This window comes from Castanea sativa, chromosome 1, assembly GCF_040712315.1.
Source record: "Castanea sativa cultivar Marrone di Chiusa Pesio chromosome 1, ASM4071231v1".
NCBI classification, from domain to species: Eukaryota; Viridiplantae; Streptophyta; class Magnoliopsida; order Fagales; family Fagaceae; genus Castanea; species Castanea sativa.
In genome coordinates this window covers 29,500,453-29,527,302 of record NC_134013.1, presented here as the reverse complement: position 1 = coordinate 29,527,302, position 26,850 = coordinate 29,500,453, and the positions used below count along the sequence as shown (strand labels likewise).

Below are 26,850 nucleotides of genomic sequence, written 5' to 3'. Positions count from 1 at the left end.
ATCATCATCAATAATAATTATGGACACCTCTGTTTTCTCGATGGACGTGCTTGGGAGTTGGGAGGTTCTTCATGCAAAAGTTGTGCCTAAGTAACATTATTCAAAGGTGAGTGTTTTACACCATATAACACTACAGAGTATTGCAGAGCAGTACAACAGTATTGTGTACATAGTTCTCTACAGTCTTCACGCCACAGATTAGGGGTGTACAGAAAACCCACCAACCTGCCAAACCCGACCCAACCCAACCAAACCCGCCGAGTTGGGTCGGTTTTTAAGGCTTGGTGGGTTGGGTTGGGTTATAAAAAGAATTTTTGTAGTGGGTCGGGTTGGGTTTGGGTCATAAAATTACAAACCCGCCAAACCCGACCCAACCCACCCATATTTTAATATATATTTAAAATATATTATATATTTAATAAATATTTTTTTCTTAAGTTAAAACCCAGCTGTAGAGCACTTCATCAATTCCTACAAACATATATAATATAAAATCCTATTACTTTCTTTAATATATATTTAAATATATTATATAATTAATAATAAAAAAATATGGGTTCAATTTAATAATAATAATAATAAATTGTTCAACCCGACCCAACCCGACCCATGTGGGTTGGGTTGGGTTAGGTTGGACATATGTGATGGGTTGGATTGGGTCGAATTTTTTTGACCCACCATAGTGGATTAGGTCAAAAAATTCACTCAACCCGACCCAACCCGACCCATGCACACCCCTGCCAAAGATCATGTCTAGATTGGTTTGGCTTTCCTCTACTGCTATTCCTATTTCCCCTACTCTAGGGGCAGACCACACGTATCCAAAAGTTCTTCACTTTTGAGTCCATTATTTTTCTTATTAACTGATAAGTTAAAGACATTATAAAATTACAAGGGAAATGAGTAGAATTCTTCTTCTTCACGCAAAAGTGGTGGGCTAGTATGTATTCACAATCACATAACACCACAAAATTATGCAATTTTTGCCGCAACTCAGCGAGTTTGGATAAAAATTATGCAATTTTTTTTTAATTTTTTTAGTATAAGCATTTTTCTACACTAATAAAATGAGCATTGACTGCATTGGGATCGCTGTGTACTCTGTACAAAGATTGATTTCCTCTCTCCCTCACAAATATATATATATATATATATATATATATATATATATATATATATATATATATATTAGGAGCAAATAAACTTATACAATTCTTATTATAATTTGACAAGCAGGGATGAAACTAAGATTCAAAGTTGGGGAGCCAGGCTTTAATATAAGTTCATTGAATTTCATAACATCCTTTAACATCTTAATCTCATATTTGTGGACAAAATCTATGATCATGTTGCAATGAATTAATACTTATTTCATCAATATTGATTCTTCACAATATTGTTTGATGATTTTCAAGAAATAAGATATCAATAATGACTATTTATATTTTCGTTCAAAAAATCAAACATTGTAGTTAATTTTTTCATTATCTGCAAGTCATATAAAAGTTATTCAGATTATAAGAATTTGTTTTACATCTATGTAATATTCAAATAATTTCTTTAACTTTTAAAGTTATGAGATTTACCCAATGTAAAAATCAGGCCTGTTTGGTTGGTTAATTCTAACCAACATTTTCATATTTTAAACAACTTTACACACATTTCAATACACTTTTTCACCCATGTGTATATCAAAAACACCCGAACAACATTATTCAATATTTATTTGGTTTTGTTTGAGTCTAATTTTTGGAACAATGGGATTTAGAAGATAGGGAAATAATGAAGTATTTCAAAATTAATTAAATAAATAGTAAAATGAGTACTTTTCATATGATATTTAGGGTCTGTTTAGTAATGTTGTTTTAGTAATATTATTTATATTTTTTAAAAATATGTGTGCGTAAAAAAATATATAAAAATTCGTGTAATATTATCTAAATACTAAAAACTGTTATTTAAAATATACTACTAAACCCCTTTTAGACATCGTTTACACTTTTTTTTCTTTTTTTTTATATAGAAATTATAGTACCACGTCCTCTGCCACAACTCGTGGCATTGAGTTGTGACTAAGGGTGTGCGAGTGACGAGTTGTGCCAATATTGTGGTCAAGGGTGTAATACAAGATGTGCTCTTTGGTTTTTTTTTTTTTTTTAATGAGTGCACCCTTTATTAGTAGTTACTTTTCTTTTGAACCAAAAGTTGACACATATATACTCTATCTAGCTCCATAGCAAACACGTGCCACAACCCCCTCTACCTAGGCATTCACAAGTTCACCATAATTCACAGTTCACAATACACAACACAACACAACACAACACAACACAACAAAATTTTAATTTTTTCGATGGAAACGATAGCCACTGGTTCACACACTATCAGCTACTAGCATTTATCATTTGACAGCAGGCTTGAATTGACACTCAATTAAAAAATGGATTTGATTTTCCATTAAAATCCGCCACTCACAAGAACACAGCTCTCGCGTCCTTCTCTTTCAAGCTATCAATAAGGGAAATAGGTCTCCTCTTCGCACAAAGTAGAACAGTCTGCGTGTCTGTCACTGTGGTACAGAGCTCTGTTATGCACACAGAATTGATTTCCTCTCTAACAAATGGATCGCACTAAGTGGACTTGAAACCCAATTCAAAACGGTTTACACTGGGGATTTCAAATCCGCCACCTCGCACACCTCCCTTCTATAAATATCCTCACCCCCTTATCCATTCTCCAAATCAAAATCTTCTTCTTCGGAAAGCTTCTCTCTGGTATTGTTAAGCATAAGCCTGCACTCTCTGCTCTACAAATAGTCATAATATCTCTCATTAACTTTATAATAAAGTATGCAAAGCATTTAACTTGGTTCATATATGCTTGTAATTGGTTCATATATGCTTGTAATTGGTTCATATATACTTATTTTATTTTTCTAGTACTCCCCCTAATCAATTAGGCATGCAAATTCTTTAGTTTCTCAGTTAATAGAGTAATACTAGCTGTATTATAAATTTTATTAATGTAATAAAATTTACAAATTGACGTGTTAATAATAAAATAAAATAAAAACAATTCAAGCATCTATTAATTAGGTAGTCATAATTCAACATTTATAATCGTAGTTCATGTAATTATCACCTATATGCGATTCCTATTAGTTAATAAGGTAAAAATGTTTGAAGGTAATTTTTTAAGAGAATTACCTATCAACTTTTAAGTCTTAGCTATTGCATGGTGTAATCCCCAAACCCCAGTCAAAGGCATCTCATCAGGAACCTGCTCCACATTTATTTTTTCGTGTATATATGTAAGTATGATTTATATATCAATATGAATTATTGGTTTGTTATAATTGAAAGTGATTTTGTGAAAGTTGATAGGGTACACGCTCAAAAGAAGAAAACAAAAGAGCAACAATGGCAGAAGAACGGATAATCACAGTCGGATATGTTGAGTTAGCAGGCAGTGGGGGCAGCTCAAACAAAAGAAAGGTGAATGAATCAAGTGACCTGGAGAAGTCATCCCGTATCATCTACAAAGACAAGCACAGTGCATATTCAGAGCAATTTACCAAGCACCATAAGGCTGAAGAGTTTGTGGACAAACATAGTGGAAGGTTGGGGTTCAAAGAACAGGTCACGTACAAATCCACTCACAAGGTTAATGACAAGGTTCAGGGGAGTACCACTGAGTACGAGACCCAAGTCAAGTTCAAGAAGACTGTCTACCCCAACAAGAGTGCCTCAAAGTCAAAGTGCAACTACAACAATGCTATTTGCTATGACTAGATTTCCTGAAGTTCTTGGCTTTCTACAGCTTTCTTGCCTGTTTTTTTTGTTTATGCTTTTTTTTTGTTAATCATGGCGATTAGCTTGAAAATTTGTAATGGGTTTTAACTCTAGTAATATATGTCATGCAATGTTTTGAAGATCTTGAAATAGAAAGTTCAGTATGGTTTGTTTATTACTTTTGAAGCTGTAATTAATGGCGAAAATTAAGGTTTTAAATACCAACATCTTTGGCATTGATGAAGCTTATATATAGGCTTATACAATGAAAGGCATTTTATTGCGGCAACAAGCAAAACTTGTATGGCTGTAGGGTGAAATTGTCACCTGCAACTCTGCAAGTTATGCGGATTAATTGTCCTGTTTTTGGGTCGGTAAAAATTATATTGTGGATTTGTTTGGACTAGCTAGAGTAGCAACAACATGCTTGGTTTCACTTTTATTTAAAGTCTTTCCAAACCCAACTGGGCATCGCATTAGCTTGAAAGTGACGTTTTCCGAGTAATGTTTATGTTGCAATATTCACTATATAAGTACATTCATAATATGTACAATTTTTTTCTATATCACCCTCGTATACGTTCATATAAAATATACAAAGAAAATAGCAGATTTTTTTTTTAATTCCAATTAATTAATAACTCGAGCCAAAAAGAGTTTGGCTAAAAATTTCATATATGCAAGTGGCAAATTTTTAATGGTGGATGATAAAATAATGCTTGCGCTCAAATGTTGTGAATCTGTTGTAAGCATTACTCTTAATTTAATTAATTAATTAATATATACCCACTAACATTGTCTTTTAATGCTGTGCTGGATTGGGCTCCTGACCGCATTAGGGTTGGTGATGGGCCGATCGCCCAGTCTGTTTTTACTTGACCAATGGGTTGGGCAGGTTAGGCCTAGAGGGTTGATGATCAGTCAACGGGCCGAACTGGGTTGAAGTGATATACTCTGGTCTGTGGCCTAGCCAATGCACAATGCTCATTGGGCCTTTAGAAAGCTAGAGCTGGTGGGCATGGCCTAATTAATGAATTTTCTCTACCCATGGACTTTTTATGGGGCTTTTTTGGTCTTTTAACTGGCCTTTTACGGGCTTATAAAATTTGTTCAAAAATATAATTATGTTGTATATTACAAAAAAAAAATGTCAAATTGAACTATAAAAAAACCATTGATTTGCTTTTATTGATTGAAATAAATAAGTTCATTGATGTGTTCAATATTCATATTAGGGTGAGAATAGTTGCACCACTACAAAAATGTGTATATCTCAACTGGGTTGGTACAACACACATGTATATTATTTGCAATTCTCAATCCATTTGTGAAGATCAAATAACTTTCATCTCAAAAAAAAAAGAAATATATATAACTTGTTACATAAATTTTACAACTAATTGCTGTCTATGAAACATAACTTGGTCCATGTCGCACCTGTCTTAGACTGTCGATTCTCAATCAGTCAGTTGTGTACGTGTAAGATTGTGCTTCAGCAACTAAAGGCAGAGTATGTAAAAGAACAATGAACGATCTTTGAAACTTGAAAGCACCACTATGAGCAAATAACAATGGATGATCTTTTGAGCTTATAAACCACCGAAGTTACGAGTAATCACGTGTGCCTTCTGGTGCTACCTATGGTTGATTTAGATGTCTCATTGAATTGAAACCAGTCAATCTATACTCTGGCACTTTGGAAAATCTTTTTTCTAGTACATTAGTACAGAACCAACGCGATATGCATAAACGATATAAAGCTGTCTTGCTAGAACTAGAACAAAATCTGTTGAAAGTTAATGTAATTTTTGCTAAAAAGGTTTGTTTTGAGTTGTACACTTAAGCAACTACATTTTTTCTCTTTTATAGAAAATTAAAAGCACCCAGTCAATAATCCTAGAAAAGGTCTGTTGGCTTACTATAAATATCATATCATATCAGAGAAAATATTATTTACACTAGGCACTTTAAAAAAACAAAAAAACATACTTTAAAAAATATACATCTTACTAAATAAATAAAATAAGGTAGGAAACAAGTTTGTATGATTTGTTGCATGTAAGCTACTGATTGGGCTATTACCAAACTTTATGGATTAGGCATAATCAAATGAGAACAAATTTTTATTTGAATTCACACTTTTTTATTTATTTTTTTAAATCATAGTAAGATGGATTGTGGTACTTGTTGATACTCATTTTTACAAATTTGCATCCAAAAGCCCATGAGGAGAAAAGCCCTAAGAGATGAGTTAGAGCATGAGCAAAGAGATAGTAATTGGGTTATATTCTAAAAGCTCAAAGAAAAGAGAATGCGTAAATAGAGTCCAATGGCCTAAAAAATAAAACTATTTTGAGAATGAAAAAATAAAGCCCAAAGGTAGGCCTATGGGCCCCTTTTGGGAGTGGTGTAATAGAAGGCCATCCTTGAAGGGTAAGGTTGAGAATAAAAATGACTAATAGGAGGTTCTTCTTGAAGAGTAAAATGGGTGTTATAAAAACTCAAAGATAGAGAAACAAATTAGAGCCTAATAAGTGAGGCCCAACAAAATAAATGAAGAGAAAAAAAGGTAAAAGGGTCAGTAGGCTCAACCCAATTTAGTGAATAAATGAAGAGAAGAGAAAGCAAATGGGTCAACATACCCAACCCAATATAATGAATAAATGAAGAGAAAAGAAAGCAAATTGGGTCAGCAAGCCCAACCCAATATATGGCAAAAATCCCATAATTTCCTTGTATAAAGGGATAAGGATGAACACTGATTTTGCAGAAGTAAAGTAAGGTGAAACCGTGCAAAGTCATAGCGGCAAAAAACACATGAAGAAACAAGACAAAGTCATAGCGATAGGAAATGCATGAAGGAGGAATAAGACAAAATCAAAGGCAGCAGAAAACACATAAAGAGGAAACAAGAAAAAATCAAAGGCAGCAAGAAACGCAAAAAGAAGAAACAAAACAAAATCAAAAGTAGCAGGAAACGAATGAAGAGGAAGAAGCCAAAGAACAGGAAGGGGAGTAGCTGGAGCCCTATCAACCTGCAACACAACCAATGCAAGGGAGGCAGGCCCACAACTGGAGAGGAACAGAAAGTGTGGTTTGGTGGAAAGGGGAAAAGACCTAGTTTTGATATTCTACCAAGACTCATTTTGGGAGATGCTTTGCTAGGAAAGCATACTTACCAAAATGGGTAGGAAATTTAGGAGAACCATCTGATGATGCATGTTAGAGACAGGGCTGGCCTTAGACATTTTGGGGCCTTAGGCAAGAATAAAAAATAGGGCATTTTTTTATACTTATATATTAATTAAAATAATATTTATTTAATATTTTTATATTATAATATATTTCATTTAAAATCTATTATAATATATTATCAAGATTTGTTGTATTGCAAAATTGAACATCATTGTTATCTTGCAATTGTATCATTTCATTATCTTCTAACTCTTTTTAGTTAATTTCTTACTCATTTGTGATATTTTCATCTAAATTTTGTATTATATTTTGTTTATTACTAATAACAAATTTATCCATGGATCCTTTTTGCTACTCAATTAACTTTTCTTTTTTTTTTTCTTTTTTTATAAGTTTTTCATATCCAGATGCATATTTTCTAGTAGACATTTCTAATCAAACAATATATTTATAAAGACTAAAATAAAAAATAACTTTCAAGTGTAGAGCAAATAAGAAATGAAACCTGATTTATATAAAAAAAATATTGTTGTAGTTTCACCGAATAATAACAAGTTTTTAGCAATCTCAACCTGCATAAATAAAAACTTATTCAATATAGTACCACTAACTAAAATATATATATATATATATATATAAACACAAGATTAAAATTAAAAAAAAAAAAAATTAAGCACAAGCATAACAAAAATTTAAGCACAGCCATAACACAAGGCTTATTAATAAGACCCACCTACAAAAAAACACAAAACAAATCATATCTAATATCTATAACCAAAAAAAAAAAAACAAAACAAACGCAGGCTTTATAAAAAAAAAAAAAAAAAAAAAATGAAGGCCTAAACAACATGAAACATCCAGGCAGAGGCAGCGGCCCGATCTTTTTTATCTTAAGTCAAGACTCAAGTCTAAGCAAATAAAACGTAGAGAAAGTCTAAAACTTTACTAAAGCCAAGCGCCCTTTCATCAAAAAAGAAAAAAGAAAAAAAGAAAAAAGAAGCCAAGTGCCCAAATAGAAATAATACCTGCTAGTAGACCAGAGATGAGAGAAGAGGCTAGAGGTAGAGCAAAGGCGCAGAGGCTAGAGGCAGAGCAGAGGCGCAGAGGCTAGAGTAGAGGCGCAGAGGCAAGCTTGCTTAAGATGAGAACTTGAGAAGGATTAGGAATCAAAGAGGCAGAGAATTTTAGGGATTTAAGGGAACAGTAAAACTAAAAATTTTAGGAATTTGAGTTGTTTTATTTGTTTTAATGTGTGATTGTTTTGTGGTTAATCTCTTAGACCGAATTTGTAGTTTATTTTGTTGATTTTTGGTTTGTCTAAAGGATAATAATGTTATTTTTGAGCAATGATTTTGTTTAGAATCAATGTTTAATCGGATCTACCAAAATTTTTGTTTTTTGGTTAAAAGGATGTGCTGAAAATAAGACTTTATCTATATAAATATATATATATATATTTGACCCTACTACCCATTTTTTTCTAAAATTTTGGGGCCTCCCTTCCACTTGGGGGCCTTAGGCAATTGCCAAATTGGCCTAGTGGAAGGGTCGGCCCTGGTTAGAGAGTAAGGAGAAGAGAGATTAATGAGGGTTTGCTGTTATGGGAAAGAGAAAGATAGTGGTATTGTGGTCGGATTGGATTTTGCCCAAAAGTGGAATGAAGTCTGTAGCTAAGCAAGTAGTGGGAATAAACCCGCTTCTAGCGACCAGAAGATAGTGGAATGAACCCACCTACATACGGCCAGAATGATTGTAGTGGGTGTGGGCTAAATGCCTACAGTAGACAAAACAATTAATCTTTTTTGGTTTCATTTTCTTAAGATTTTTTTTATTATTATTAATTTCTAGGTTTAATCTTTCTTTATGTAATCTTTGATGATTGTGAATGTGTCCATTTTCTTATTTCTAGGGTATAATATTTCTTTATGTAATCTCTGATGATTGTGAATGTGTCCATTTTCTTATTTCTAGAGATGATTGTGAATGTGTCCATTTTTTGATTACTAGGGTTTGATCTTTCTTTTATGTAAACTCTGCTGATTGTGACTCTTACCCATTGCAGCAATACAAGCTTTTTCTTCAGAAGGTCAAAGTTGACTTTCACAAAAGGAGGCATTGGAGGATCTTAATTACATCTTTAGCTAGAGCAATGGATTAATAATATCCCTTTCAATTTGTGTCCAATGGGCCTATTTAGATATTTGGGAACAGAAATCACATTATGGATGGTTTCACTTCTATTCAAAGTCTTCCCAAACCCAACTTGGCATTGCATTAGTCTTTTCTTTTTTTCTTTTTTTTTTTCAAGAATCAGGCATTGCATTAGTTTGAAAGTGATGTTTTCAGTGTAATCTTTTATATTGCAAACTTGCAATATTCAATATATGCGTACATATATAATATACACTACCATTCTTTTTTTCTTTCTTTTTTTTATCACCCACGTATACGTACATAAAAAATATACACCGAAAACCATAGAATTTTTTTTTTTAATAATTCATTTAATGCTAGAATCATGCAATCATGTAGGCTGTGCTGGATCTGAGTCAGAATCATACAATCCTAGTATTTATCAAATTTTTCTTTCATACTTTTTGCCATGTCACTAATTACTATATCATCATCTTTCATCTCTTCTAAAATACACAAATGAATTTTCCATACACCATAAAAGTATAAGTTGGCAGTAAGGTATTGAGTGCCTGAAAAGAGAGTGGTGATGTCATAAAATAGCTTTAAAAACTTTGCTATCTTCCCGGCCTTATCCCATTCATCATCTGAGGGACAAGTGCGAAAGCTTCCATCAACAATTCTCAAATTGTGAAATGCATCCTGAAATGTAAGAGCTGTCTCAATCATTAAATATGTCGAGTTCCATCTTGTTGGCACATCTTGTCGCACTTTCTTACTAGTTAAATTAGGGAGTTCTTGAAGACATTCGGCAAATCTTAACTTCCTCATATCATTCCTCATATCATTGCCTCTCACATATTTAACACTTTCACGTATGTTGTGCATAGCATGCTCTATAATTTTCAAACCTTCTTGTACAATAAGGTTTAAAATATAAGCACCACAACGAACATGAAAGAACTCACCACTACAAGGCAAAGATGATCTAAAAGAAGGGTTGTTCTTCAAACTATTCACCAAGGTATCATTGTAAAAAGTATTGTCTAAAGTGATTGTAAATATTTTTTTTCTCAATGCTCCATTCTTTTAGAATGTTAAACAATCTCTCTGCCAAAATCTTACCACTACGAGGAGGTGGCGTATGAGAAAAACATAAAACCCTCATTTGCAACTCCCAATTTGCATCAATGTATGGTGCAATGAGAACCATGTACTCATCCGTTGTGGAAGAGTTTCACAAATCTGATGTTAAATAAATCTTGCCCGGGACTAACTCTAAAGTACGTTTGAGATTTTCTCTCTCTCTTATAGATTTTCAAAACATCTGACTTTGTTGTATTCCTACATATAGGCTTAACATCTGGATTCAGAAAGATGTGAATCTCTCTATTAATCTCATGCTCCAAAAATGAAAATGAGTAATTATGCCTAATAATTGCCATTGCAATCTTTTCACGATACATATCTTGATCAAGGGGAGGATGGTAAGGCCCACTATCATTTTCTTGATGACATTTCTTAGCATGATAGCATCAATTACTAGTCCCATTCTCCTTATCTGCCGTTAATATTAGTACATTTTCTGCACTTGACTTTTTGATGGCCATCTTATATAAAGGTAATATTTCTAAATCATTCCACACTTCAGAAGTTCTAACCCTGCTTCTTTTGCTACCACTTGAAACTGTTTGTTCAAATTCATCCATCCCCTCGACTATAGACATGGTTCACCTTAAAAGATAGGACAATCAAAATGACAATTTCTACAAATATATATTTCAAATCAACCAAAATCACAAAAGGCATAAACATAGGTGACAATTTGAACAAAACCCAAAAGGTAAAAGTGGATAGATGCAAATCACCAAACACCCAGAAGAGAAAAATACATTAACTTAGAACTCAAAACCCAATTGAGAGAGGGATCTTAATCTTACCTTGAAAATCTTAACGGGTCCATAGCCACCTTCACTAAGCTTCTGAGTTGTGAAAATCTTTAGCAGCAACTAAGGTCTCAAAGGGAAATAGCTTATGTTCTTGTTGAGCTATCTTCTCCTAGTCTTTTTCATTGCTTCCCTCTAATCAAACCCAAAAAAAAAAAATCATGATCAGCAACAATCACAAAATAATAAACAAAAAATTCGAAAACCCTAAACCCGAAATTTTTTGGTCTCCGAAAACCCCAAACCCAAAATTCTCGAAAACTTTAACTTATAAATCAACCTAAGAATTGAATGACTTACTTGAGAAATATGATGCCTTCAACGACCTTGTACGCCACCGTTAAAGCCCGACCTCAAATCACTATTCAAGTACCTTCCATCTCTCTCTAGAATTTCCTTACTTTTGTTTGGTTACTGAGAAAATCTTAGGAAAAGTGTTTTAAGGAGAGTGAGACTGAGAGTGAGACAGAGGGCCGAATGTTTTGGCTTAGAAATCTAGAGGTTATATTGTTTATTTAAGTTTTAGATTTTAGAAAGGTTTAGCGGGTATTTGTAGCTTTATTTAAATTTGAATTTTAGATGAGTTTAGTGGTTGTTAGTGGATTTATCCATTTAGACCCATCTAATTAAATAATCAAATGGTCTTTACCCACTTAACTCAAATATTCAAATAGGTTAGATTAAGACTTATTCAAACAAGGTGAGTAATGGGTGAATTCATGAATATGAATAAAAATTGCCACCCCTAGATCTGACTCCCCAGTATTCTCCTGCAACCAATTAGATTTAGCTTGCAAAGATTTTTCTTAGCCTAATTGACCACACTCAAGTTCTTTGGACCATAGAATAGCTTTGGATTGGAAAATACAAAGCTCTGATTTATACAAAGTAATATGTGTGCCAATCACTTCAAAATTCATTCCTCACTCTGAACTTCTCATCCTTTTATTTTTCCTTGTTAAATTGTGTGGGTCAGGACCAATTCAAGTTGCACCTCATAAATTAAATCATATGCATGCGCATTGGATCGTTGAAGATACTTTTTTTTTTTTTTTTTCCTTTTAATTTTCAAAACCAAAAAATTAAATAACTAATAATTAAAAGACTGATTCTTGTTTTGCGCTTATAAATCTATTGTAAGAAGCAACTGAATCTTTGCTCATTTGGAGTATTCTAAATAAATCTTAGTGCCAAGTTTGTGTGCTTGAGAGTATGGCTGATTGGAAAGTGACAAAACCTATGGGGGAAAATGTCATCCACAATTTCATGGTGGAAGGTGAATCAGCAAAGGCTTTTTATTCCAATGGGCCTTCCCATTTATCAAAATGCAATATAAAGGAAGTTATACACAATTACTAGTAATTCACTAAAACAAAAGAACATAATTACTAGTAGGGTATGGCAATGCTAAGAAACATCATCGCTTCCCCACATACATCATTGCAACATTGAAATTTCACCAAATTAGCTCAAACTGTTGCTAAAAATTGAGTCATTTTTTGTTGTTCTTATTTTTGTTTAATTATGCCTGACAATTACATTCCAACCCTTTTGAGAACTTCTCTTTCATCACAAGAACCAGTACGAAATGCTATTACTAAGAGGTACAATAAATGCTTAGATTGGAATTGTCAATAACACACTACTATATGGGAAGGGTTCTTCTGTTATTTAACACCCCAAGTATTGTGGAGCTTTTTTTCTTTTTTCTTTTTTCTTTTTTGAAAATGTGGAGCTAATTAATGATTCTTCTGTTATCATTCATGATTCTATTCCCATATTTTAACTGCAAAGTCACCATGCCAATCATCATGTCACACTAAAATGTGCTTACCTTACCAACTATATTCCTCAACAAGGGCCTAGCTTCACTCTCAAATTAAATTAGAATCTTATCCAACCATAAAACAATCATTAGACGTAAGGATTTCCCACAAAGATCTGCCTCTAAGCAAATATCTGTGAACCCAAGCAATGAATTGATATATAACCATGTAAAATCAAATTTCAATAATAAGTTCATATTCAATGGTTTTAATTATATCAAACCACACCAAATCCAATTTCTTCTTTAAACAAAAATAAGTCTTTTTTTTTTAAGTCATACCAATGCTACACACATATGAAAATTCACAAGGTTATCACTTTCATATGGAATTATCACTAACATCACCTTTATTATACACAATGACAAAGCTAAAATTTCAGTTTAGGGGACCAAGATTAAAGGAAAATATTAAAAGAAAAATTAAGTTAAAAATAGTTGTGTGGGGTCCTAGGATTGAAGAGTCTTAATTGAGAAACAATCTTCATAATCCAGGTTAAGGAGGGTAAGCAAATTCTGAGAGCTCCACCTACCTGAGGAGAGCAAGGGAATCAGGACAACAGATATCCCTTAGAAGCCTGAGGAGAGGAGAAGATATGGTAGCATGGACAAACATGGTGGGAGGAAGCTTCCTGGAGGATGTACCTTTCACCTAGGGCTGTCCAGAAGGATCCGGTAACCCGATCCACCCGAAGAACCGACCAGATCCGACCCGAATCCGGCCGACCCGACTACTCCGGCGGGTCGGCGGCGGGTCTTCACCACCAGAAACCGATTTCCGGCGGGTTGGTTTCGGTTTTCCTCCCCTAAAACCCGAAAAAACCGAACCGACCGAGAGATTTCCAGATCTCGGCGAAATTTCCAGAATCTGACAGGTTTTTTCCAGAATCCGGCGAATTTTTTCCAGAATCCGGCGAAAAACCCAGATTTTGGCGATACATTTCCTTAGATCTAGTGAGATTTTGACTGGATCTGGCGAAATCTCATCAAATTCGGTGAGATTTTCGCCGGATCTTGCGAAATCTCACCGGATCTAAGACAAATATCGCCGGTATCTGGAAAATTTCGCCGGAATCTGGGTTTCTTCGCCGGATCTGTGTGTTTTTTCACCGATTACTCGTCGTCTTCTCAGATCTATGATTCCGACCGACCCGCCCACCACCCGTTGATGATCTGAACCGCCCGACCCGATTACTCTGGCGGGTCGGCGGCGGGTGCGTTTTTTCTCCACCCGATTCCGGCGGGTCGGTTCCGGGTTGGGCACAAACCCGACCCGGACCGACCCGTGGACAGCCCTACTTTCACCTCCGCATTCAATACCCTCCACCAACCTTATCAGCTGCATTAATGTAGAAATAACCCCTTGAACAGTTCTTCACAGCTAGAATCTCCTTCTACCACCTTCATTAGAGCCTTGATGGGACAAGTATCCTATGAAATGCTGGAAGACGTACAAGTGGAGGGTCAAGATGCATGGAGAAAGGCTATAAAAGGAAAGGAATCCACCTGAAAATGGGGATGAACATTTTTCAATATCAATAGAACAGGAGAGAGAATAATGTAGAACTTGGTGTAAAACTGATCCTCGAACTTACCTGAGAAAGCCATTATTCCCAATTGCTATTTAAATCATGCCTATCTGTTACTCTGGGCTCTTCGGCTTTAAGCTTGGACTTAGATTAGAATTGCACTTGGATAAGTTTCTCACTCTCTTTAAAAATTCTATTATTTGGGTCTAGTTTGAAGGACAAGGTACCATTGATATAAGTGAGTTTGACCCTTTATTTTTTGAGTCCTTACAATAGTAATCGATAATAACAAAATAAATAAGTAGTGATTAATCAAAGTAATCATTTTTGTGTTTCATATCATTAAAATAACAATCAAAGTAAGAGATTGATTTAACTACATAAAGTTTAAGCATCTAATATGATTATTTTTTTAAAAAAAAATCAATGTCAAAATGTTAGAAGTATAGTTTATATGTATAGAAAAAATTAAAAATATATAATATATGTAAGCGCACAGTTGCACCTGGACCCAAAGATAGACGTGGGCTCAGGCCCAATGAGCCTTAAACAATAAGATTTGTAGAGTGTGGATTTGAAATCTAGTTTAGGGGTGTTGGAAACTTGACAAACAGGCTAGAATGCCACAATCTTTGCAAATAATAAACAAATATGACAAGGGAACCTCCTCGGACGTAAGCCGATGACGATTTATGTATTGTTTCTCTTTTATGCCAGAATTACAGTTCTTAGTTCTTTTTTTTGCTAACCCCCCCCCTCTACCACCTTCTTCAAGTCCTTATATAATAGTTAGAAAGTTTTTATTCTACTGTCCAGGGGTCATTTCCCCATTAATGAGGCCAGAAAGGTAGGTGTAGGGTCTTTAATGTGGATGTAGCAGCCTTTTCATAAGATATTTCCCTCATACCGTTGCGTCTAGAGGGCGCTTAAGTCTCCCTTTTAACCAACAGTTTTTACGTAACCCTGCCTTGATCTTTTTGGCGAATCCCAGGGTCATCGTGGGCTTGTCCGAGGAGATATTCGTCCTCGGACGAATCCTCGGGCTCTCATCTCGTGGGTCAAGCTACAGTTCTAAGAGGCTTTTAGCCTAAAACAAACTAGAGCCCATCAACTAAGCCGAGGCCCAAATACTTGCTTAGGCCCTCTTAGTCCCCACAATATACATGCAAAGTTGTACACACATATCAATGCCTTAATGGTTTTTAAAAAATATTTAAAATGCAGCATTCTTTCTCTATTGTTATGAATATTTAAATTTTGGGTTTATAGCAAAAATTCAAATTGTAAAATTGTAAAAATGTCAAAAGATTAATTTTTTTATAAAAAATATTAAAGAAAGATTTAGGATTTTTTTTGCCAGCTCACAACTAACTAATGAGAATGGTGAAATTGAGATAAGGGACACTTGAGATAAGTTTTTCGAGAAGACATAATGGGACAAAATTGGTATGGACTTTCTCTTGAATGGGGAGTTATTTTTTAAGAAAAGTTATATTCACAATATTTTCACGGCAAATCTTAGATAGTAAATTATTACTGGTTCTAATTAAAAATTTATTATTGAAATTATTCTTTTGCCCACTAGTAATAGCTAATAATAACCTTTCATTTATAATTTATTGTGAAAATATTGTGAACATAACACTTCTCTAAAATTTTTAATACCTTTTTTTAGTGTTAGTAGCTGGTTTTTTCCTTTAAAGTAGGGCAGGGTAGTGTAGGGTGTGCCATTTTGTATTTTTTGCCATTATTGGTTACCTCAACCCTTGTGAAAAGGTTTTTGTTAACAAATACCCATGTACATGTGTGTGTATATATATATATATATATATGTATGTATATATTTATATCGGCTAAACATGTACATTTGTTAAGATGCTTCAAAGGGATTTCACCTACTTGATAAAACAGAACAAATAAACAAATGCCCTTTAAGCTGTAGTATATTTTTGGAGAATCTGATGTAGAATTAGTTGATATATATATATATGTGTGTGTGTGTATGTGTGTGTGTTTATTTTTCTAGTTTTGACTTTGTAATTTGTATAACCCATGTGCATGTAAATACCAACATCATCAAGCCCCCATCACTCACTCTGCCGCATAAAAGGGGGCAAAAGGGTCATTTCAAGTAAACTAGGATGATTAAAAGTGGGGCAAAATGGTCTTTTCACGGTAACCACCACAGGAAAAAGCAAACTGCTATACACTACCGAACAGTCAAGACATGTATTACATACTTGAGTTTCCCATTCATTCCTCATGGTCAAAAGCTTTCCGTGAAGTGAAAGACCTCCATTAGCTTCTTCTTTTCCTTTAACTTAAAAAAGGTCCCTTTCTACATGTACGTGTTTCTCCTTATAATACTTATTTTCATCAAAGTTCTTATCTTATTCTTTTTCTTTTTCTTTGCTAGAAAATCTGCAACTTTTATATATGGTATGCCTATATTCTTTGATCAATCTAAGTTTTTTTGTTTTTTTTTTTCATTAAAAAGAAACATTGTGCTATATGAAATTGTTGAGATTCATGGGATTATTTTATTTGTCGTTATTCATTTGCTGTTGTATAGTTTGCAATTTGATTTGTTGTTGTTAGTTTAAGCTAGTGCTTTTCAGAAAATCTTGTTGAAATACTTGGTGAAGTTTCCAAGGGAGGGTTTTTTTTTGGGGGGGGGGGGGGGGGGGTTAATTTTAAGATTTAAAAATTGGAGAATTATGAAGTTGATTCATTTACTTTTGATGGGTTTGGATTTGTGTTGGCAATTGAGTTCCTTAAACCTTGTTGCAAAGATTCTATATCTGGGTTTTGTAATTAGTCATCATGGAAAATTTGGGTTCCTTTTCGTTTGATTTGTGGGGGCATGGTAGATCTTGTCAAATGAACTACTTGATTTAATGTAATTTGAAATTGATAGTGCAAGAAATATAGTATGGTCATGGAAGGGGCAAAAAGAATAATGATTTATGCACAAATAGATTGTGTGTGGAGATGGGTTTGGGGAAGAATGGGAAGGGGAGATGGGGATTTGCATAGCTGATGGAACGATTTAGGTTGAGTTTGATCTTTCTTGTGTGTTCTTGACTTCTTGGTCTAACTATGTAGCACCTAAGCATACAACTGGATTTCAGCATTAAGGTTTAGTGAATAGTCAGGTAGTGAGATTTCCGAATCCCCTGTGTGTTTATTTGATGCATTTTTGGAGTATAGATTTTTTATTATCAATGCTGAGGTATGATCAAAAGAATCAATGAAGTAGCTAGAATTTTCATCGTCTTTTATGATCTGATTCCATCCATCTAACAACGGTGTCTACTTTTGATTCCCTTTAGCACCTGCACCACTCCCTCAAGAGTGGGTATAACTAAACATGGTACCTTTCATGTTTTCTGACTCACTTTCATTAATTTCTATCATGAGAAGAATTTCTATCATGAGAATGCTTCAGTTGAAAGCCTTTTTGCAACTCTCATCAATTTATGATTTTCACAACAATTTTTCAGATATATATATTTCCTTTATAAGGAATTGCAACATTGAAATTTTGTGTAAGGAGTTAAAGTCTTTGAACAGCATACCTTTAAAGAAATGTAATGAACATTTGATTGTGTGAAGAAATAGTGCCTTATAGTCATACCATTGTCACAGTCTGTTAAGCGGAAAACTAGGACTCTGTTTCACAGCTAGTTCTCTCTCTGCTAGTGCCTGGGGTGCTGATAAAGCATATATATGAAAAAGAAAAGAATCTATACTCCAGCTTTATTTTTTATTGTGGTTATAAGGGGAGAAATAATTATCTGTCACTATCAATAAAGGGTTCTCAGAAAGTGTAGCAAATGAAGAAATGCTAATTTTCTTATGCCTATATGAAGTTATTGTTTAGTGATTGGTTATTCATTACTCTCCCCTCTCTTATATTTGTTTTGCACTGTCTTCTAGAACGTTAAGTTATTGCTTCATGGATGATGGTCTTGGGAAGATAAAGGTTATCTCAAATCACTTTAAAGCTTCAACATCTAGAGTGGATTCTCATCCAAGCTTAACTTCATCTGTTTCGCAACCACAAATTGATGATTCTTCGAGGTACTCTAATTTATTTTTGGAAAAAAGAAGTGTTAGAAACTAAGAACAAGGTTTAGAGATTTTAAATTTAGAAACTAAGAACAAGGAGTATAATTTATTTTTTCTTTATCTGATTTAGCATAGATCTAGTAGCTGGACTCGAAGAAAATTAAGAAGTGCTGCTTACATGTTGAATTTGTTTACTTTACGAAGGATGCCATGGTCTTCTAGCAATGATGGTCAAGAAAAGGTTGATTTAACAGCTTGTTAATAGTTTTAAATTGGTAAAGGTGACATTTCCATGAATATTGACCACCAAAATTTCTGGTTGCAGGTTGTGCTGTCTGCTTTAGAAGTAGAATCACTCAAATCAGAACTTGCTGATTTAGAAGAGAGGGAAGCTCACTTGAAAGCTCAGTAAGAAAGAATTGATGCTTGAGTTTTGGTCAAACGGCTTGGGTGGGGTTAGGATAGGTCTTTATGTTCTAATGTGGCCAAGAAAATGAAACTTATACACAAGTTGATTAGCTTTTTGGAGTCTTACTTTACTTTGCTTGTTCATTCAATGTGTCAGAGCTCATAATCACATCCACACAACCTAAAGGTTATGTGGTTCTCACTTATTAAAAAAAAAAAAAAAGATTATGTGATTCTTACGAGTTTGAGTGATATGTATATATTCGTAACTGCTACTTCAAGTAAAGAAGAAATTTATTTGTTTCTTACCATCATCTTTTCATAGTGAAATAGACAATAGGTTGCAATTTTTCTATTTTCTTTGTATTAACAATAAAATTTTCCTAACATATGCAGGTTGGAAAATGTTGATCAGATTTTGCGGTCTGCTCGTCTGGCTGGTTATTTGTACATTCGAACTGTAGTGACTTTTTTTCACATCAGAAATGTGTTTTTGCATCTGTTCATGCTGTATAATTTTGCGCACCTCACCAGCTTAATTAATGGTTTGCCTACAGAGGTGGGCAGCACTACCAGGAGAACCTCCCCCTTTGGATGATACGGAAGTTGATGACTGGCTTCCTCGCTTTGTTGTCCTTCAAGGACCATGCCTTTTCTTCTACTTATTGTCAACAGGTAATTGATTTTTTTTTTAATTTTTTATTGGTATTTTCTTTAATTTTTGTTTTCCTGGTAATTGGTTGTCCTTTATGTTATTGTAATGAAAGTAAGCCGCATCGAGGTTTCTCTGTTCTGGTTTCTATATGGCATGGCCACGATACTTCATGTCCAATGACTTTGCAAAATTTTCATTACATAGAGTGGGCCACCATTAAGATACTATAGCATTGGAGAACCTCAATGGTTTATATAAGATATAATAACATTGAAAACCTCCCATTGTCAGAAAGATGTTATATAAGGTTTTTTTTTTAACCATCACAACTTGCTGAATAGAAATTATGCTCTATAGATTTGTTACTTCAGCTCTTGGTAGCACCACTTGTTTTGGTGATGCATAAGGGTATCATTCACTGTTGTCCAATTTAAGTTTGAAAGCAAAACAAGGTTCCTGTTATAATATTGTTAGGGTTATCCAATATGATCTAATATGATAAATTTTTAGCTAAGCAATGATTAGCCTTAAATGGGATATCAAATTGGAGTCTGCAGTTGATAAGAGAGGGCTCTGTTTTACTTATCAAAAAAAAAAAAAGAGAGGGCTCTGTTTCAAACCTAAAATAGTAATGTTAATGTTAAAATTTAGTCCAGAACAATTTTTAATTTTCTTCCTAATGAGCTCAAAGAACTTTTATGCAGATCTGAGCCCTCAAGACTCCACCCTCCTGCCTGATATTGTTGAAATAGGTCCTCTGCCAAGCTTTACACGAGAAGATGAGGAGACGCACTATGCTTTTTATATCCTAACTCGCCTCGGACTGCGATATGAGTGCTCAAGTAGTTCTAAGATTCAGGTATGTATAGTAATTTGAGTAAGTCTGGAACTTTGTTATATGCTTCGCTGAATTGACCATTACTTCAGTATCATCTATATATATATATATATATATATATATATATATATATTGATAAGTAAGTATCATCTATATTTATTGTCCACACAATTTCTATAAATGGTTTGAGGTCTGTAAGGTATATTTTCCTTTAGTCTCGAGTACTTGGATATTATTTGGTGGTGTAAGTTTTAACATATGTAAATCTTTTAAGTGATAAGCACACAGTTGCTAACATATAACTATTCCAATTGGCAAGCTACGTAGAAGATAAACAAGCTTTTGGAAAACTTGGGTAGGTTTCTGTTACAGTTGTTGCAGTCTTGCAGATGATTTAGGCAACTGTATCCTAGTCTTGATAATAATGTTAATGTTAAAATTTTGTTCATAATAAAGTGATCAGGAATGCTAGGGAGGAGGCATAGCGGTTAATAGGTCTAGAGTTACAAAACATGGTCATGTGTGTTGCATATGCACTGATATTCTTGCATCAATATGATCATACAGGTAGACTTGCATTTGCATGATCCATCATACAGGATTGTGGTTACAGACATATTTTTGCCCTTTTGTTTCATTTTATGTATATACATAGTTGCATATGAATAACCAATGGCATTTGCAGCCACAATCTGAATATCATGAAAAATTGGTTTGTCATTTGTGAGGATAGGTTATCAGGATTGTGTTTTATGGAATTATGTTGGAGCCCATCGATTGAGCAACCAAGAAAAAACTCCTGTTATATTAAAAATTGAATAATGGACTACCTTTTGCAGAGTGGCATATTCATGGTGCATCTTGCAAATTTTACTTTAATGAACTAAGTATTCTGATATTCTTTTTTTTACTCCCCCCACCCCCTTTTCCCATTTCAGGTGGACTCATGGTTGTCTGCATTACAAACTGACTGTAAATTGGGCTCTGATGCAACAGCACCCAATGGCTATATGTAAAAATAATTTAGGCATTGGTAGCAGCAAGTTGTACATAGATAGAAATTCATTTTATACCTCTAATTAGTATAAAATTGGATGTAATGTCTTGAAATTTACTCATTAATTTTTCTGTACATAACAGTCCATTTGAATAGTTATTTGAATTTCTGACAACTTTCCAGAAGTTTTAACAAAAGTGAATTGACATTGAATCTAATAGGTCTGGACTGACCTTTCTTAGTACCATCCAATCAACTGTAATGATTTTATGTAATAAATATACATTCAAAATTTTTCTGCATATGACACAAGGAATGGGACTGGACTTGGTGATTGGTGTCAGGTCTTCTCTTTGTTAGATATGCAGCTGCATCTTCAGTTTTAACTAGTTCTGTTACTTTAACAACAACCAAGCTTTTGTCCAAAAATTTTGGGTTGGCTATAAGCCCTCAACAGAGAGTAGTCCAAACTCTAAAGAGATACTCAGGGGTGCAAGCACTTTGGATATTTGAGTCAATTGGGATTCAAAGCACCAGCGTGGCTTCTAATTGCTAATTTAAATTTCTAGTTGCACGTATTTATTTCTTCCTCACGAGACACCCTTTTCATAGCTTGAGCACATAAATTAAATGGAAGTTAAACTAATAATTTGATCCTCCAACCCTATCAAAAAAAAAAAAAAATTGATCCTTCAACTATTGGATTAATTTTAATTTTGTTATTAAGCGACTATTAATTGTGTCATTATTCCTCATCTTTCAAAAAATCAATTTTATCCGTAACTCCCCTCTTTGGTAAAATCGTAAAAAGATATATGTTTGCATATTATAAGTGTATTATATGTGTTGATGAAAGTAAATTTTTTTTTTTTTTTGTTGGTAAAGAGGAAATTGCATTAACAACTAAAAGCCCTCTGCAACAGAGGAAACAAAACGATCATACAAAGTTCCAGCAGAATCTAATCTAAGCAAAAAAACAACATCAGTTGGGGGTTCCATAAAAATAGTAAAATCTTGAGCCATAATAGCTCCCCTACGCGCTAGAGCATCAGCACACTTATTTGCCTCCCTATAGCAATGTTGATTCGCACCAAAGGAATTTGTTTTAAGTCCTCTGCAATCAGCTACCAGTACATCAATTCCATTTGTTTTCTCCAAGTCTTTCTTCAGAAGATCAACAACCAGCTTTGCATCAAGTTCAAAAACCACCGCTGGGATTTTAAGGGAGATACATAGGCGAATTCCATCTCTTAAAGCCCATAGTTCAGCTGCAACACTAGTGGCACAACCTATAGCTCTAGCATATCCTTTCACCCATTTTCCCTCTTCATTTCTAAGCAAACCACCTCCTCCAGCCAGGCCAAGGTTGCCTATGGACGAACCATCTGAATCTAATTTAAACCAATTGAGGGGTGGAGGCAGCCACCTAACTTGAATCTTTATTTTTGTTTGATCATACTTCTTGGTGATGCCCAGGTAGGCCATCTCAGCAGCTTTGGCTAAGGTCTCAGCCTTTAAGTCTTTGCAAATGTTTGGTTTCTCGAAAACAACACTGTTCCGATGCAGCCATAAACACCAGACATCTATAGGGAATACAATGGCCCAATCTAACTCAGAAACACCACACTGCTGCTTAGATTTACAGTTTATCCTCAACCAGTCTAGAAAATGGGTGTCATAAAAACTAGAACCAGAAAAAGGGGGAGAGAAAGAATTCCAGAAAATTTGAACCTTTGTGCAGTCCCTAAGAGTATGGCTGACCGTCTCAAGGGCTAAATTACATAGGGGGCACAACGGAGAGATATTCATACCTCTTTCGGTGAGGAGGCCATGCACTGGAATACTTTTATGACAACATTGCCAAAGGAAGCATTTGATTTTAGGAATACTTGGAATTTTCCACACCCACGCTCCATTGAATGGACGGTCCATTGGATAATTATCACTGGCATTGGCTAACCGATATGCATCCTTAAGTTGAAACTCACCGCTGGGAGATAAGCTCCATGATAGCCTATCCTCTCTTGACTTGGAATAGGGAATAGGAGTGGCTTTCATTTCCATAAGAATATCTTTAGGAAATGAAACGGAGATCCCATCCAAATTCCAACCATGGAAACTAACTATATCCTTCAATCTGAAAACTTCCTCTCCTCTGTTAAGCGGGCCATGGATACGGCTTCTAAGGGAACCCATGCTCAACCATTTGTCAAACCAAAGCGATAGATCACTATCTTTCCCAGCTACCCACTTAGCACCCTTACTAACAATGATTTCTCCCTTTTTGATACCCGACCAAGTGGAAGAGCAGGAAGTGGATTTGAGAAGGTTAGTGGTTCTTCCCCTCAATCCACGGTACTTATGGGATAGAACACTGGCCCATAAGGAAGATTTTTCAGTTTTGAACCTCCAATTCAGCTTAGCCAATAATGCATCATTCTTAGGTTTAGCCGCTTGAATACTTAGGCCTCCTTCCTCCTTCGCTCTCGTGACTTTCTTCCATCCAATAAGGTGAAGCTTTTTCTTCCTCTCCGATAAGCCCCATAGAAAGTTTCTATTCAATCTGTCCATACCATCAAGAATTTTAGGAGGCAGGGCCACACATTGCATTGTGTAATTAAGAATGGTAGATGTCACTACTTGGGTTAAAACAACTCTGCCCGCAAAAGATAACAAGTTTGCCTTCCAACCAGCTAGTTTGCTCTGAATGCGATCAATTAGGAAACCAAAATCTTGAGTGGTGCCCTTGTGTTTAATGGGAAAACCCAAGTACTTGTCGAGGGAGGGGGTGGATTGGAAACCAAACACCTCACAAAGCTCTTCCCTCATGTTCTGATCAACATTTGGAGAAAAATAGATCCGAGACTTCTCCTCGCTAATTTTCTGCCCTGATAATGTACGAAAGGAGTCAAGAACCTCTTTTATTGCTACACAATTTTTCCGGTCAGCCTTAGCAAAGAGCATAAGGTCGTCCGCAAAAAATAAGTGCGAAAAGGCGAGGCCTCCTTGCGATGATTTAACCGGGTTCCAAAGCTTCTCATGGCATTTATCTTCAATAAGAGCTCCTAAAACCTCCATGCAAAGGATGAAAATAAATGGCGAGAGAGGATCTCCCTGGCGAATTCCTCGAGAAGGGTTAAATGTCTCTAATGCACCCCCATTGAACAAAATAGATATGGAAGAGGATGAAATGCAGCTCATGATAAGGGAAATCAAGGTGGTGGGAGTTCTAAACAGCTTAAGAGTGTCTCTAATGAAGCTCCACTTAAGACGGTCTTAAGCCTTTTCAAGGTCCAACTTGATTGCCATTACCCCCCCTCTTCCTTTCTTCTTGGCCATAGAATGAACAATTTCCTAAACAATGATTGCATTATCTAGACCCTTTCTCCCTAGCACAAAGGCTGATTGCAAGGGAGAGATAAGTCTCAACAGCAAAGGTCGAATGCGACCCACAATTATCTTTGTCACCACCTTATACACTGTGTTACACAAACTAATTGGGCGATAATTGTTCAAAGTTTCAGGACACTTGCATTTCGGAATAAGTGTAATGAGGGTTTTGTTTAGGTATTCCGGGACTTTCCCAGAATTAAAAATAGCTTTCACCTCCTTTTTCATAGATTCCCCAACAACCAACTAGAACCGTTGGAAAAACCCCGCATGGAGGCCATCTGGTCCAGGGGCTTTAAAGGGCTTCAGCCCCCAAAGAGCAGCTGAGATCTCCTCATTCGTCACTGAGCTGCCAACAGACGTAGCTTCTTCCTCATTTAAAAAAGAGTGCCAATAGGGAGGATTCCAATCTGCTAAAGAGGCCGAGCAATGATCTAAAGTGAACAGATCCATAAATCCCTTTCTAATGAATTCAGCAATTTCTCTATCTCCATGCAGCCAATTCCCTACTCTATCCTTCATACATAAAATACGGTTTCTTCGTCTACGAACCAGGGCAGAAGTATGATAAAATGCAGTGTTTCAATCTCCCTCAACAAGCCAAAGAATCCGAGCCTTCATTGCCCAAAATTCTTCCTCTAACTTAATTACTTCGGCATAATCAATCCGCAACTTTCTTTCTAAATCCACCAAAAAATTATTAGGCTGAATGGAAAGATTTTCTTGGATTCCTTTCAGCCTTGCCACCAATCTCCTCTTCCTATGAAACAAATTCCCAAATTCAGTCTTATTCCATGCGTTGGCCTTAACAGTGAAATTTGACTGAGCTTGCTTCAGAGAATTCTGTCTTGACCAAGCATCACTTACCACACCCGGAAAAGAAGGGTGGGAGAGCCACATGGGTTGGAATTTAAACGGCCTAGGGAACTGGCTGTTCTGGTTATTATCCATACACAACTTGACCAGGCAGTGATCCGATTGAATCCTTTCTAAATGAAACACCGTAGCTTCAGGATAAAGAGCATTCCACTCGGCATTGACAAACACCCTGTCTATTCTTTCTTGAATAAGCCGAGTCAAAGGCCCATGGTTAGATCAGGTGTATCGAGGCCCCGAGAATCCAATATCAATCATTCGACAGTGATCCAAACATTCTTGGAAACGCAGGGCCCTACTTAAATTAACTGGTCTCCCCCCAAATTTATCCTCACCCATTAGGACTTCATTAAAATCACCTGCGATGACCCAAGGCATGGAATGAGCATCAGCTACAGCGTTGAGATTTTCCCAAATGAGACATCTTTCAGCAAATTTGGGGCTGCCATAAACTGCTGATAACAACCAGTGGGGCTTGCTAGTGGAAGATACACTAACATGAATCTCTTGTTCAGTCAAAGATAGCTCAACCACCTCCACCTGATTAGAGTCCCACAGCAACCACATACCACCCGATAAACCAATTGAATTAGCAATGATCGCCCCATCCATATGGATTCTATCAACAATCCCTTTGGCTCTGTCACCACAAACTTTGGTTTCCATAATGATCATAATAGTAGGGGAGTGTACATGAATCATGTCGTTAACAACATTACAAAAATTTGGACTAAGAGCACCTCGACAATTCCAATTCAAAAAATTCATGATTAACATAAAAAGATAAAAAATTAACCCAGCAGCTTAATTGGAAGGATTAAGACTCTCACTTCCCTTAACAGCATGCATGTTTGCCTCTGAGGAAGGCCCTTCTGCTTCCATCGAGACATCGTCTTCCTTAAAATCAGTTCTATATGACCGAGCTAACGGATCGATCCTTTTGAGACCCAGCTTAGCTATACGTAGAGCATCCATCTCCATCAAAGATTTCGACTGGGTTTCCTCCGGTGGTGGACAGTTGAATATTTCGGCCAACTGTTTTCTTTCAGAAGTTTTGCTATGGAGAGCTTGACCCATACCTTCATCTCGACCCATTCCAATCGCCGTATCAAGCGACATCTCCGATCCTTCGCTGCAACCATCATCCTTTAGTTTATCGGCACCGGCCTGGAAATTTCGCTCTATCGGCGCTGAGT

At 35.5% G+C, this 26,850-nt stretch overlaps 2 protein-coding genes and 1 long non-coding RNA gene across 5 annotated transcripts; 2 read left to right on the top strand and 1 right to left on the bottom strand.

Moving 5' to 3' along the window:
* The first annotated feature begins 2,427 nt into the window (after positions 1-2,427).
* Positions 2,428-3,969, top strand: LOC142606889 (uncharacterized). Its single transcript, XR_012839195.1, has 2 exons — positions 2,428-2,774; positions 3,377-3,969. It is a non-coding gene; the product is annotated as an uncharacterized LOC142606889 (long non-coding RNA).
* Positions 3,970-16,641: 12,672 nt separating this feature from the next.
* Positions 16,642-21,606, top strand: LOC142644372 (uncharacterized). Of its 3 annotated transcripts, none has more exons than XM_075819002.1 (8): positions 16,642-16,763; positions 18,359-18,502; positions 18,626-18,731; positions 18,816-18,898; positions 19,295-19,358; positions 19,456-19,573; positions 20,258-20,412; positions 21,330-21,606. In XM_075819002.1, exons 2-8 carry the CDS (start codon positions 18,378-18,380, stop codon positions 21,405-21,407), a joined length of 729 nt encoding a protein of 242 aa, XP_075675117.1. In that variant the 5' UTR covers positions 16,642-16,763; positions 18,359-18,377; the 3' UTR covers positions 21,408-21,606. The 3 variants fall into 3 exon arrangements, with proteins under 3 accessions (XP_075675117.1, XP_075675125.1, XP_075675120.1); XM_075819010.1 differs by having other exon boundaries at positions 16,682-16,763; positions 18,621-18,731; XM_075819005.1 differs by having other exon boundaries at positions 16,742-16,858.
* Positions 21,607-25,360: 3,754 nt separating this feature from the next.
* LOC142624437 (uncharacterized) lies at positions 25,361-26,356 on the bottom strand. Its single transcript, XM_075798005.1, has 2 exons — positions 26,014-26,356; positions 25,361-25,767 (listed from the first exon to the last, which is right to left on the bottom strand). The coding sequence occupies exons 1-2, from the start codon at positions 26,354-26,356 to the stop codon at positions 25,361-25,363; spliced, it is 750 nt and encodes a 249-aa protein (XP_075654120.1).
* Between the last annotated feature and the right edge of the window lie 494 nt (positions 26,357-26,850).